This window comes from Orcinus orca, chromosome 4 (genome assembly GCF_937001465.1).
Source record: "Orcinus orca chromosome 4, mOrcOrc1.1, whole genome shotgun sequence".
NCBI lineage: Eukaryota > Metazoa > Chordata > Mammalia > Artiodactyla > Delphinidae > Orcinus > Orcinus orca.
Window position 1 is genome coordinate 80317445 of NC_064562.1, and position 14272 is coordinate 80331716.

Below are 14272 nucleotides of genomic sequence, written 5' to 3' on the forward strand. Positions count from 1 at the left end.
GTTGCTGCAAATGGCATTATTTCATTCTTTATATGGCAGTGTAGTATTCCGCTGTATGTATGTACCACATCTTCTTTATCTATTTCTCTGTCGATGGACATAGCCAAGTTACGATATGACACCATTCTAAGCCAAGAAGACTATCTCTAAGAAGGTTATCCCTCAAGTGGTACTCTTAATCTCCTTCCGTCTTTCTCTGTGCTTACGTCTTTAGGAGATGTCGTTCCTTGGGGTATCCCGCTTTGAGATTAGCTAGCTCTCTCTTCGGGTTGGCCCTGATGTCCATCTCTCTGAATGCAGTTTCTTTGCTCACTTTGTTAATTGCCAGTCTTTGGTTTTTCTCCTTATGCCAATCAACTGGTGAATACCACAGTCTCCTTATCTGTGAGAAGGTACATCTCAAGGGAAGTGCTGATGGATGCAAGGACCTCGGAGCCTCAGGCCCGGCTTATCAGGTCCTAACACAAGTCCAGACATCCTTAGGAAAAAGACAACAAGTCACCCACCACCACCCTAAGCAGTTCACTTCCTGTTGTTGTTTTTGAGATGGCCTCTATTAGTTTCTTCCTCAGATGCTGACCATTTCCTACACAAAGGCCACAGTCCCAGGGAGATTAAGAAGCCCAATGGCTTCTTAGTTTCCTTGCCTTCCTTTGAACTAAATTAACTTGAATTGTCTTGTCGATCCAATTTATGAATGGAGGTTTGTTCCCAGAATAGCTGCTTCCCTCCTGTATCCTGAATGAATCTACCTAGAACCTTTTCCTTCATTGCTGAGGCCTATTTTTAATTGGCGCCAAGTCTTGTAACGTGGTAGGGTGCATTGGAAGTTAGTTCTAAGAACGTAATAACCAAAGTCTGACTCCTTTCCTTGCTATTGATATGAATTAAAGAAAAATTAAGTCATGATATCATCTGTTACCTCTTTCTTATAGCCAAGCTGCCTTAACGACAAACCCACATACCTGTAAAGAATGGAGAAACGTGGAGGACTTCCAGGGGGGAAACAATATCGAAGTCAACAAAAATCAGTTTGCCCTAATTGAAGGAAAAAACAAAGTGAGTTTGAAGTTCTTTAATTTGAAAATCTGTCTCTCTTTTATGGAAGGATGGAGTGAAAGTAGGGTAAAATAATATCAATGTGTGAGGAATATGGGCGATTGATCATCAAATAAATTGGATGATAAAATACTAGCATGTTAAGTCAGTTTGAAAACACCATTAACTTTTAGAAACACCACTGACCTACTGTTACTGTATCAGAGAAAAATAAAACACATATGTCATTAACTCTGTACATGGGATGTATGGTAATTCTGATTTTATAAACATGAAAATGAGAAAAGGTATGTAATGTTGTATTAAAACACATTCTTTATTCCATGGTTTCCAAAGCTCATTTTGTATGACGTGTGAGCTGCACCAGCATAATTATAATTGCACAGATTTGAGCGTGCGTGGTCAGTGCTGGAGTCTGAATGGCGTAGGCAGGTCGCAGCAGTGGTGGGGATGCTGACTTTTACTCTGAATGCACGTGCATAAACACAGCCTCCATTGTTTATGGCCTGGAATTTGTTTTTTTCACAGACTGTAAGTACCCTTGTTATCCAAGCAGCCAATGTATCCGCTTTGTACAAATGTGAAGCGGTGAACAAAGCTGGGCGAGGAGAGAGGGTTATCTCCTTCCACGTGACCAGTAAGTGCTCTCCAGGGGCTGGGCTGTCTGATACTCTGTTGTCCTGGCCATTGCCATGAGTGGCGTGGCTTTAGGAAGGGGAGTTGGATGGCTAATTGATGCTTTTGTTCATAAAGGAGAGTTCCCCAGGTAGCTCCTGGGCTCACGTGAAGTCAGTACATCTGACTTCACAGGAGAGGGAGCATGGGTTCACACATGCTTTTGAAGCTCAAGTCCCGCGTGATATTTTTGTCTTTGTCATCACAGTGCAGCACAGTGCTTGGCTTAGCGAGGTTCAGTCAACGTTTATGCACTTGCTGTTGAAGAGCTGACAAGGTTGGGTTTTTGGGAGGCAATTGTAATGACATTGGAACAGTGCCTTCCCAATACTACCAACTTTGTTCATCTTAATTCTATGGCTCAGCTTTAGCTGACTGGATGGAATAAAATATTTCAGTCTGAGCTAATTCACTGTAATAAACATAGCTCTCCTGTCAGTGAGTGTTATATATTAATGAGGAATTAATTTTTTAAATCCCAAGTTATAATTATCTGCTTTGAATTGGGGGGGGGTTAAATCTTAAAAACCGTGCTTAGAGCTCAAAGTGGAGATTTCATATATATCTGAGGAATTCATTTACATTTCCAAATAATGTATTTTGGCAAAATAATACATTTTGAATCTGGAATTGTCCAGTTTGGTCGTCTCCTTGTATTCCGTCGTCTGGGAATGCCAGAGCTTCACCTCTCTTGGGGCTTTATCGCAGACTGAGGGCAACAAGGAAGCAATAGTGTGCTGCCCAAGTTAAATCACTGTCTTCTAAGCATGGGTTTTACATTTCAGAGGGTTTTGAAATCACTTTGCAACCCGGCACCCAGCCCACCGAGCAGGAGAGCGTGTCTCTATGGTGCTCCGCGGACCGAACTATGTTTGAGAACCTCACGTGGTACAAACTTGGCCCACAGGCTCTGCCCATCCATGTGGGAGAGCTGCCCACACCTGTTTGCAAGAACTTGGATGCTCTTTGGAAAATGAACGCCACGATGATCTCTAATAGCACAAATGACATTTTGATCATGGAGTTGCAGAATGCATCCTTGCAGGACCAAGGAGACTACATCTGCTTTGCTCAGGACAGGAAGACCAAGAAAAGACATTGCGTGGCCAGGCAGCTTACAGTCCTAGGTAGGGAGGTAACTCTGGACCATCCAGAAGCAGTTGGGATGCCGTAAATGTAATGCTTTCAGGGGCTGTGTGAAGATTGTCCTCTAGCAGCTTATGAAGTAGACCGGTGAGCACTTATCTTGCGGAAAGTCCTCAAGTCAGAAGGAAGCTAACCGTGGTGAAGTGATGTATTAAAAAGAGAAAATAACCCCATTCTTTCCAACCCTGTTGGTGGGGTCACTCACTACTGTCTGCAAGGGATTCCCCTAAACCAGGGAAGTTTCTGCCTCATTCTTGAGCATTCAGTTATTTAAATAGACACACATTTGTGAATGCCTACCATGAGCTAGGAGGGTGCCGGAAGTTCATAGTGGTGGACAGAGTGAGAACACAGACAACTGCTGGGCTGTGGGGTACAGTGAGGTCTCTGTGTCCATGAGGACAGGGGTTGTTTCTGTTTTACTCCTTGCTGAGCTCCAGGCATAGAACATAGTGGCACATACTGCGTGCTTGATAAGACATCTGCTGCCTGAAGAGTGTGGTGATGGGGTTGTTTAAGACCTGTGAGAGCCTCTGGGAGGGATGCTGCACTCAGTGCCTGTACCTCTGTGGTACAGCTCACGGTCAATGAAATGAGCATTTTAGTGCAAGAAAGCTTTGTAAGTCCCACACCAAGTCACTCTCTATACCTCCTCTAACCCCTCGCCTTGCACAAAATCCATGCAGACACGGCTCTGTCTCTGGGGAAATCAGTCAAATTTGGGGAGTTTCTCTGTGCTATCTCCTTCCATTTTCTCCTCTCCCTAGTGTCCCTTCCTAGTTTCTAGGGTGCATGTGTTCTGTTTTTGGTTTTTTTTAACTGTCAGGAAGGGGGAACTGCCCAGATAAACTAATTTATACCAAAGTTTTAGAGGAATAATATTTTCAAAGGCCTTGACATATTTTAAGAGGTATTTTCAAACAGGCACTAGGACAGATTTTGCTAGTGTTGAGACTCTGGTGTCAGAAGAAGAGATGTTTTTGAGTGAAGTCATCCCAAGGCCCTTCAAATCACACCCCATATATGATCATGGTTTTTCTGTTCATCTTGGTGACCAGTCTGGTTTCAAGCTAGTGAAAAAATTCAGAAAGAGATGTGAAGGAGGTTCCTGGCTTTGCCATGCCCAGGAAATACATGCTCACAATGAGCTGGTTTGCTCTCTAAGGACTCCCAAGTTGTTTTCCAAAAATTATTCTTGGAAGTAGACTAGAGTCCATTTGCTTAAGCCCCAGCGTAGTTCACCATTGAGGTAATCTAATTTTGCTAAATGTTGAAGTGGATTCTCTCAGCAGGATTCTTTTCGATGTTCAGTTGGTTTGGACAAGATATTTCCACAGCACTTTGATGATTTGTAGGAAAGGTTAAATCTAAAGTTGTCCTGTACATTTAAATGAGTACCTATGGGCTTCATTTTTAAAAAATCTTTGACTTTCCTTAGGTTATCATTGTTTTGTCTGTGTTTTAGTGGAAATTCTGAGTTCAACTGTTTACTTAGTTATAAGGACTGGGGTAAGTTGTTTAACCCCTTTCATCTGCAAAATAAGGCTAATACTGCCCACCATAGGGTTGATAGTGAAAACCAGAAATAGGACAAATGAGTTTTGTAAAAAGTGTCAAATAAATATAAGGCATTCTTTGTTGAATTACACTGAAGTTATGTACTTTCCAAGAGAAACATGGCAGAATTCTTGTGTGTCACTGGCTAGAATTTATTTATTTATCTGGAGGGAAGTCAAGGGTGACAACTTTTATTTTGCGATGTGGTTACCAGCTTGAATCACTAATATGAATGTTCAGAGAGATGCAGTAATCTGTCTGAACTGACTGACTTGTTTCATTTAACTTTACGCCATGAACAATGCTCCAGTTATCAACCTCTGTGTATTTTTGGCTTAGTAAATTAACAGTTTACTAAATGGTTTAATAGTTTACCGATATGAAAACCACTTCAAAACTTATAACTAAATGTCCTATGATTTTTTTTGTGTGCGTGTGCATAGAGCGCATGGCACCTACAATCACAGGAAACCTGGAGAACCAGACAACAAGTATTGGTGAAACCATCGAAGTTTCCTGCACAGCGTCTGGGAATCCCCCTCCACAGATTACGTGGTTTAAAGATAATGAGACGCTTGTGGAAGATTCAGGTGAATAGAGCGTGTCGGTCTCTTTTTGGCTGCAAAATCTTCCTAGAGATATTAACTAAAATCCATATGATTTCTTTCTTAAAAAAATTATTTATTTACTCATTTATTTATTTATTTTTATTAAGGTATATCGATGTACAATATTATTTAAGTTGCAGGTGGACAGCATAGTGAGTCTCAATTTTTAAAGATTATTCTCCATTTATAGTTATAAAATATTGACTGTATCCCCTGTGCTGTACAATATATCCTTGTAGCTTATTTATTTTATACTTAGTAGTTTGTACCTCTTAATCCCCTACCCCTATCTTGCTTCCCTCTCCCCTGTCCCCTCTCCCCACTGGTCACCACTAGTTTGTTCTCTATATCCGTGAGTCTGTTTCTTTTTTGTTATATTCACTAGTTTGTTTTATTTTTTAGATTCCACATAGAGGTGTCCTACAGTATAAAATCCATATGGTTTCTTGATTTGTTTTAGGTAGAACAGAAAGCAGTATTACTGCCCATGGTCTGGCTCATCTCATAGACTCGGAACCCGAGTATTGAGAGCCTGCTGAATTCTCGTGGAAGCCAGGGGAGCTGAGACAGCAGTTGACCCTGTATGACTCTTTTTAGAGTTAGATAATAGCCCAAGATAAAGGGAAACATTTACATTAAAAAGATTTTTGTCCTGAAAAACTCTGCCAGACCACATCATAAATAAAAACCATCCATTTCCCCCTTTCTCAGGCATCGTGCTAAAAGATGGGAACCGGAACCTAACTATCCGCAGGGTGAGGAAGGAGGATGAAGGCCTGTACACCTGCCAGGCATGCAGTGTTCTTGGGTGTGCAAAAGTGGAGGCGTTTTTCATAGTGGAAGGTCAGTGGGAATTCAGAGACCATCAGGTGGTTTTTAAAAATTAGAGAGGCCCGCGTACCACAAAAAAAAAAAAAAAAAAATTAGCTTGTATCTGGGCTTCCCTGGTGGCACAGTGGTTGAGAGTCCGCCTGCCGATGCAGGGGACACGGGTTCGTGACCCGGTCCGGGAAGATCCCACATGCCGCGGAGCGGCTGGGCCCGTGAGCCATGGCCGCTGAGCCTGCACGTCCGGAGTCTGTGCTCCGCAACGGAAGAGGCCACAGCAGTGAGAGACCCGCGTACGGAAAAAAGAAAAAAAAAAAAAATTAGCTGTATCTTATATATACTCATATACTTTGGGCAGGAGGGTTATGGGTGGTTTTAATATTCTTTGTACTTTGTATGTTTTCTACTATAAGTATATGTTATTTTAACCAGAAAACATAATTAATGTTATTTTAATTCTGCTCTCATCACATTTCTATCCCCTCAGTTCTCACTGTGGAAAAATTCTTAGCCAGGCCGGTGGAATATCCTCCTCTCCCTGATTCTTTCTTCATATGAATGGCTTAATTACCTTGTTATGAAAGTTATGCCTCTATATTTATTAGGTAGAATTGCTGCCTAGTCATGAAAGTCGGTGCTATCTAGATAGTCACAAAGGTTCATAGTTTTTATTGGACTAAAGATAATTAACATTCATTTGTGAACAATAGACCATTGCTTCTCTGATATAGAAAATTTGGGTTCTTATCTAAATGTGTATGCAGGAATGATGTGAATCTGGCATTTTCTCAGATGGGAAAGGTGAATTTGTGACAGAATATTTTATCTTCAAAAGTGTATTCCTGTGTCTTTTTAAAAATAACCCATCAGGGGACAATGAAACTGTATTATGTGGGTGAAGGAATGGTATGCAAGGGGAAAAGAGAGGGGTGGTGATAGATGGAGGAACTGATGGATTTCTATGCACTCATCCTAATTTGTCTCTCAAAGACTAGATTTTAGTTCCTTTAGTCTGTCAAATCTATGTTGCCAAGTATTACATCTCAATACCTTGACTTCTTTTCAAATCTATAGGCTTATTACCATTTTGTAAACTGCACTTACAAATAAAGATTTCAAGTGACACGGTGGTTTTGTCACTTTCAAAGTGGTACATGTTTTAGGCAAAATCCTAAGGGAGACTTCCAGTTCTCTCCCATGCTTTGCCTCAGCTCTGTTAGCTGTCTGCAGCTGGTTACCAAGAGGCCTAACTAGGTAACCTTAGCACAGAGATTGTATTTACTTCTCACCAGAAGAGAATACTAAGAAAGGACGAGGTAAATATTTAATGCTCCTGCTACTTTCCCAAATGTTCATATGGGAATATTAATGCACCAACTTATATAGACAGTTGAATCTTTGAACTTTTTACTATGAACAAACAGACTTTTAAATCTCTATGTATAAATAGAGAATTCCCTCAGTAAGACCACCAGAGAAACAAAATCTACTTCCAAGCATACTTGGTGCTTGTCTCTCAACTATAACTCTTATTTTGCTAACTAATTAATTACTTGTCTTTCTGTCTTCTTGAGGCTGCCTGAGCCACTCTCACAGCTTGTGGCCCAGTTTGATTCACACTGCACTCATCCAATGGGAGAGCCTAAGTGATAATTGCTTCCTTGTCACCACTGTGCTAATCACTCTTGGTTGAAAGCTTCCTCTGGGCTTAATTTTCCCCACTCAGAGCTGTCCTCTGGAGTCCTGAACATCTGCAGCTTTCCTTGCTGACTTCCAACTTTTTCTCTTCTCTTTCCTTTCCTGAGTATGTTTAAACTCATACTGCCAGGCCACGCCTGAGGCACTCACCTCAGCTCTTCCACTTTCCTCACTGAGGCTCCTGCCACACAAGGATGGGGTAGTGAAATGTTAGCCAGTGTTGGACAGACCTTGTTTAACTCTTGACCATTCCATCAACTTGCTGTGTGCCCTTGATGAAGTAGCTTAACCTTTCTAAGCTTGCTTCTCCATCTGAAAACTGAGGGTTATTGAGAAGACTGAGTGACATGACATATCTAAAGTGATGAGCATCTCGTTGGTGCCTAGTCACCAATAGCTCTCTGGCCAAAGGACTGCATTTATTTCCCTACGTGTTTTCTTAAACAGTCCTTCCGCAAACTCCATACAGATCAAAATATAGACCAACAGCATAAAACCAAACATTTATTTTCCCCAAATAGAATACTTTTCTTCTCTATAGAACATGATCTGGCTTTTTTTTTCCGTCAAAGTCTGCTCTTCTTCCAAATGCTTTCTGTTTGTCTTTTAGGACATTAATATTTCTCTCTTAATTACTTTAGAATTTTACTGTTGGAAGTTTTCATGAGCAATGTTTTGCAAACTTGAAATTATCCATTAAGAATATTATAAACTCCATTCAAGTCAGAGGTTTGTGACTATTATTGTCTAGGATTTTCCTGAGTTGGTAAGATTGAGATTTTGCTTTAGTGTGGAACTTTGTTATTTTATATCAAAAGGTATGAGTTTCCAGTTGTTGATGCTCATTCATTTGTGTCTTTCCAGGTGCCCAGGAAAAGACAAACTTGGAAGTCATTATTCTAGTCGGCACTGCAGTGATTGCCATGTTCTTCTGGCTACTTCTTGTCATCGTTCTACGGACCGTTAAGCGGGTAACGAAATCATTTCCCTTCCGTCCCTTGCACGTTGGTTTTCATGATTAATGAAAGCTGACTGGGGTTCTTTGAGTTGATTCTTCCCATTGTTATTGGCTCAACAGGCACAATTTTATTTCTATACAATAACCTTCTTACCCACTTGCTTTTGGCTAGACCACTGGGCTTTAATTGATAGAAGCAACAAGAGAAGAAATGGGCTTGGACTGTCTAGTATAATTAAGATTTAAGAATTAAATTCTGAGCTCATTTGGGGGTCGAGGGGACACTGGGAGCAGAATTATAATAGGACTACTCTCACACACTATGAGCCATTTAGAAAATGAGACACCAATAAACAACAATAACAAGCACAGAGAACAACAGCCAGACAACAGGGTGTGTGTGACCGGAAGGAGCAATGCTTTCCAGGCCAGTGGAGGGGAACTGAAGACGGGCTACTTATCCATCGTCATGGATCCAGACGAACTCCCCCTGGATGAGCACTGTGAACGCCTGCCTTATGATGCCAGCAAATGGGAATTCCCCAGAGACCGGCTGAAACTAGGTGTGTTTTCAAGTGATGTTAATTTGATATTGGGTTTACCAGGCCATCTCTTCCTCTTTTAGGCTGGTGACAAATCTAGTCTATTTAAATGTTGGATCCTGGTTCAGAAAATGCATCCCATCTCCTGAATTTGAGTAATCGTCCATTTTAGTCACTTAGAAGTAGGGTCCCTGTATAATCACCCAAAGCAGGACATTTAGAGGGTGAAGAGGGGGGTATTAAATTATTAAGCCAGGACAAGGGGGTCAACTGTACTGTCCACGATAAACTGGGATGTATGGTCACCCTATCAAGTCAGAATCTTTGCCTATCGCTTTGGTGGTGAAATAGTCCAAATCTGTTTTGTTGTTGACTCTAGGTAAGCCTCTTGGCCGTGGTGCCTTTGGGCAAGTGATTGAAGCAGATGCCTTTGGAATTGACAAGACAGCAACCTGCAAGACAGTGGCTGTCAAAATGTTGAAAGGTAAAAGCAAAATTCTATGGTGATGTATCCCTCTATCTGTTTCATCCCATCTTTAAACATGATGAAAGGCTTGTATCAGTGGCTCTGTGGCTAGGTGGGCCCACGAGCCAAACATGCAGCCAGACTATACGATGCCTTTGTACAAACTAGATAAAAATTTCCTCTTTTATAGACTCATGTCAGGGTCCACAGCCTGGCAGGCAAAGTTGGGATGGGTCTGAGCTCCCCTACCGCCCCACCTTGCCTGGGAGCCCTTGCACAGATCACAGCTTGTACAACTATATTTAGTAGTCCGGCTATAGGAAAAAAATACCTTGGTTACATCAAAACTGTTTTCTTAGTGTACTATAGTGCATTAGTAAGATAATTACAGACCATCAAGAAACGGAAAAAGAAATTTGATGTAATAAGTAAAAATAGCAGCATGCAAAAACCAGCATGTTCCCTAGAATTGGAATACGTAAAAGATTCTCACATATAAAAGGCAATATGCAAAATAAGAATGGTTGTGCTGGGAAAAAAGGATTAAGGGGGACATTTTTAAAATTACAAGTTTCATAAACAATTGTCAAGCCTAACCGTAATGGAATTCTGGTCTTGCCGTTTTAATTTTGGGGGGGTGATGCGTATAAAGCTCTTTGCTAGAATTCTCACGTGCTTTCATGGATGGAGACAGTGCTACTGACCCTTCGCCCATAGGTCTTGTGCATTTTGAAGGCATCTCTCTCCTTTTGCCTTTTCTCCCTTGTGGCCGAGGAGTATGTAATTTTGAGGTGGCTCATCAGGGCCTGAGGTGTGGACCACGTCTGTGAATTAGAGGGAAGTGTACCAGTCTGTACAGGATCAAACTCACAGTCTTAGCCTCATCGGCCTCATGTGCCAACTGGTTTGCCAGCTGGCCCTTGTTAAGTTTCCTGCTCGGCACAGATTGGTGGGAACTCCAGCATAGCCCCTAACGCATGAGCAATACATGGTGTTGCTTCCTTACGAGGAAGCACTGAAATAATCAGGCCCTAAGAAGCATAGTAAACCTGATATGTGAAAATCCAGTTTTGTAAAAGAAGAAAATCTGGGCATGATTTCATTTGCAGATGTATTCTCCACTTTGCAAAAGACCTCACAGTGGCTTCCTTCAAATATCAAACATTCTGGGTGCACTTAAAGAATTCGATTTAGAATTATAAAATATAATTTATGTTTGTCTTTTAACGCAGCTAGCCTGTCAATTGGGTTACAGTTGTATTACCCCTGGAGGGAAAGTTGCACAGATGCACATAGTGCGGCGTTAATCCTCCTAAGGTAATGCCTCATGTATGATTTCCCTCTTTGTTTATATTTGTAGAAGGAGCAACACACAGCGAACACCGAGCCCTCATGTCTGAACTCAAGATCCTCATTCATATTGGCCACCATCTCAATGTGGTCAATCTTCTTGGTGCCTGTACCAAGCCAGGGGGTGAGTGTCTATAGATGGCTCTGGCTGTGGGATTTTGGCATGTACTTTTCTGCTGGTATTTGAGGGAAACCACCCAACTCCCATGGCCTTGGTTTCCTTAACTTAGGAAACTTGGGCAGATTCCTATATATAAATATATTTCATGGAGGTTTAATGGGCACTGTAAATTATTCTAGAACGTGAATTAAAAAATACTACATCATTATAATACAGTTTGCTACTTATGTAATAGGTGTTCAGAGGAGAAGAGTAAACTTCCCTCCAAATTTGAAAACAAAGGACTTTAAGAGTGGTGCCCCCTAAAATGGAGTCATCTCAGGTGATTGTGTTGAAAAGCAAGTGGGTGGATTTTCTTCTGAAATTTTGGTTCATCTTCTGTGGAACTGCCTTTTGGAAAAAGAAAAGTTACAATATAAGGGAATTGCAGCCAGCTGATTTCTATGATCCTGTTTCCAGTGAAAGGGTGTAGCCTCTTCTGTGATATTTTCTAGCTCATTGATATCTTAAACACTTGGTGAGAAACGAGTGAAAATACAAATACATTTTCTCTTCTTGGTATGCTGTGCTGTCTGCAGGGCCACTCATGGTGATTGTGGAATTCTGCAAGTTTGGAAACCTGTCAACTTACTTAAGGAGCAAGAGAAATGAGTTTGTCCCCTACAAGGTATGTCATTTCCTAACTTAACTGTGGTCACACTGTAAAATGGAGAATAACTCAAAGTGGTAAAATTCTGCAAAGAAATTGTGAGGAATCTTTTCATGTTACCTCTTGGCTGTTGTAACTTCCTCTTTTACCTTCTGGAGGACACATACTTCTCATGTTTTATTTTTGTGACTCTGATCTACTGACCCATTATAGATGATGCCAAGGAGGGGAAGGTGGGTGTGATTAAGGGTAGGGAATGACAGGTGGAAGGACAGCTCTGGATTATTCTGTCTCTGCCCTGGCCATATGTGGCCCTATGGAGTGTCAATCCCAGTGTCAGAAGTGCCCTAATGTTGGAAGTGTGTCTGAGTGAAACTTGTAACAAGGCCCTTATCTCTAAGCTAGAAAAGAGACAGGCTTTATGGAAGAAAATCTATTATGTAGAACACTTGCCCCAAATTTCAGCCCAGAGATTCCATGATCCTGAAATTGATGTCTCTCATCTTCTTTTAATAGTTACAATTGTTTCTGTAGTTTAACTACATTGGAGAGATTTTCTGGTGTTCAAGGAGTTTGTTCAACTGTTTCGTTATAGACTAAAGGGGCACGATTCCGGCAAGGGAAAGAATACGTTGGGGAAATCACCGTGGATCCTAAACGCCGCTTGGACAGCATCACCAGTAGCCAGAGCTCAGCCAGCTCCGGATTTGTTGAGGAGAAATCCCTCAGTGATGTGGAGGAAGAGGAAGGTACCTGCCATTGCTTCCTCTGCACCGAATGCATGCTCTTTTAGGAACAGACGAGGTGACAGGGTGTTACAATGAATTTTGTCCTGGAAAAATCCAGTATTACCTAATATTTGAAAGAGACCTAAATTTCTAGGAGGCTTTCATTCAGTCTCCCCAAAAGTGAGGGGCGGAAGGTCTCAATAAGCAGCAGGCTACGTGGTGAGGCAGAGCATGGCTAGCCTGAGAAATCTGGGTCCCCCAGGAGGGCTAAGCAGTTGGCAAACAGTCAAACCAACGCTCTTCAAGTCTTGGTTCAACATTTGTCAGCAGGAGAGGCTCAGCGCCATCTTCCGGATGGGCAAAGGAGGCTCTCTGGTGTTTGATCCAGCCTCCCCGTTGTCCACAGCGGTTCAGTCCCACCTTGTCTGCTTCACCAGCACAACAGAAGTCCTTCAGTTAATCATACCCAACCTTCTCCAAGGCAGTGTAGGCATCTGTTGTTTCTACCCCAAGTGGCTTATCAAGTCTTCCGTATTTCGTCAGAAGAGTCTTGGTCAATACACTTTTCTTTATCCGCTTACGCTTCCAGTGATATTTTAGTGTTCTTTATGAGTGGAGCTGTGTTCCCAGCCTAACTTTCAGGACCTCTTCCAGCTTCAGGATACACTGTATATCTGCTTCCCTCAGAAGGAGCAGAGACAGCTCTGTGGAGGTAGAGATGGGGCTTCCTGACATTTGGGTCTTCTTGAGGCATGAGCTTAGAAGAATTCAGTCATGAAATAGTGGGAGAAACCTGCTTCTGTTCCCTTTGACATGAGGCCACAGAGAGAACTTAAGACTGACTTCTTTCCCATAGAAGCCAAGCAGGCAGTGTGAGGCTAGAACTTGGTCTAGAAAAGCGTGGGGAGGTTGTCTGGACCTCACATAACTGGGTGCACACTGAGTGGAGCCACTTCTGCCCTGTCCTCTCTCTCACAAAATGGTGGCCAGAGAGCTGGAAACCCAAGGGCTCGAGGGAGTCAGTCCGAGTAGAGGGGGCATTGGCCCAGAATTTTGCCTCCATTTCTTCATCTGGAAAATGAAAGAGTTTCACTAATTATTCATGGGGAGCCCTCCAGCCCCGAACATAGAAAGTCATTGAGGAAAAGTTTCGTAGTCTTTTTAATACTTACAAGGTTATTATTACAACTGAGTTTTCATTTGCTCTGGTATTTGTCTGCAGGAAAGAAGCCATGTCTTATCTTATCTGACCAAAGTTAAGAGATCATGTTGAAACGCTCATTAATGTCTTAGTGTTTCTTTGTACTAGTTGCCCAGAAGTAAATACCACAAATTTACGTAAATTCATCTTCCTCTCGATGTTCCTGTCTTCTCTCATACGTATCCTTGAAGGAAAAAAGCATTCTCACAGGCCAGATTTAATGTGTTTACAGCCCTTTCTCAGTTTAAAAGTGAGAGAGGTAAATATATTACTGGTATTTTTAGTTAGCCATTGTAGATTATGGTTTGACCTTTGGCCTTTGTCCCGGGACAAAGCCTGGAGAGAAAAGATTCAATGACCCTGGATATTGTTGTTTTATTTTTAGAGTTCTTGATATGAAAACTATTGTTTATCCCTCTGGGTATATTAAAAAAACACAACACTTTAAAGAGCAAATTTGTAAAAGCCTGCTTTTACCCCCCTGTTACCTATGCCAGTTTTTCCTCCATTTTGCCTCCTGGATTTGTTCGTCCAATTTGGCTAAAGTGGAAAAACCAATATTTTTGCTAAGGGGTATGATGAAGGCTAATAATATACCAGGATTCAGCATACTTATAGAAGATAGAAGCATTTTCTGTCTGCTTCTATTTCCTGAAATTTAACTCCCAATTTTTAAAATGAAGATT

At 41.6% G+C, this 14272-nt stretch overlaps 1 protein-coding gene across 7 annotated transcripts in view; it reads left to right on the forward strand.

Moving 5' to 3' along the window:
- Positions 1 to 14272, forward strand: part of KDR (kinase insert domain receptor) — a 98987-nt gene that overhangs the window by 15803 nt on the left and 68912 nt on the right. For all 7 annotated transcript variants that reach the window (XR_007477021.1, XR_004482529.2, XM_004268263.4 and 4 more), the window contains exons 11-21: positions 936 to 1059; positions 1588 to 1696; positions 2520 to 2861; positions 4881 to 5027; positions 5757 to 5888; positions 8436 to 8542; positions 8957 to 9092; positions 9451 to 9555; positions 10898 to 11011; positions 11587 to 11675; positions 12253 to 12406. Coding sequence is in view for 5 of the 7 variants with exons in the window: in XM_004268263.4 (XP_004268311.1) it covers positions 936 to 1059; positions 1588 to 1696; positions 2520 to 2861; positions 4881 to 5027; positions 5757 to 5888; positions 8436 to 8542; positions 8957 to 9092; positions 9451 to 9555; positions 10898 to 11011; positions 11587 to 11675; positions 12253 to 12406 (1559 nt within the window). In the remaining 2 variants the exon portion in view is untranslated. The remainder of the gene's footprint in view (positions 1 to 935; positions 1060 to 1587; positions 1697 to 2519; positions 2862 to 4880; positions 5028 to 5756; positions 5889 to 8435; positions 8543 to 8956; positions 9093 to 9450; positions 9556 to 10897; positions 11012 to 11586; positions 11676 to 12252; positions 12407 to 14272) is intronic.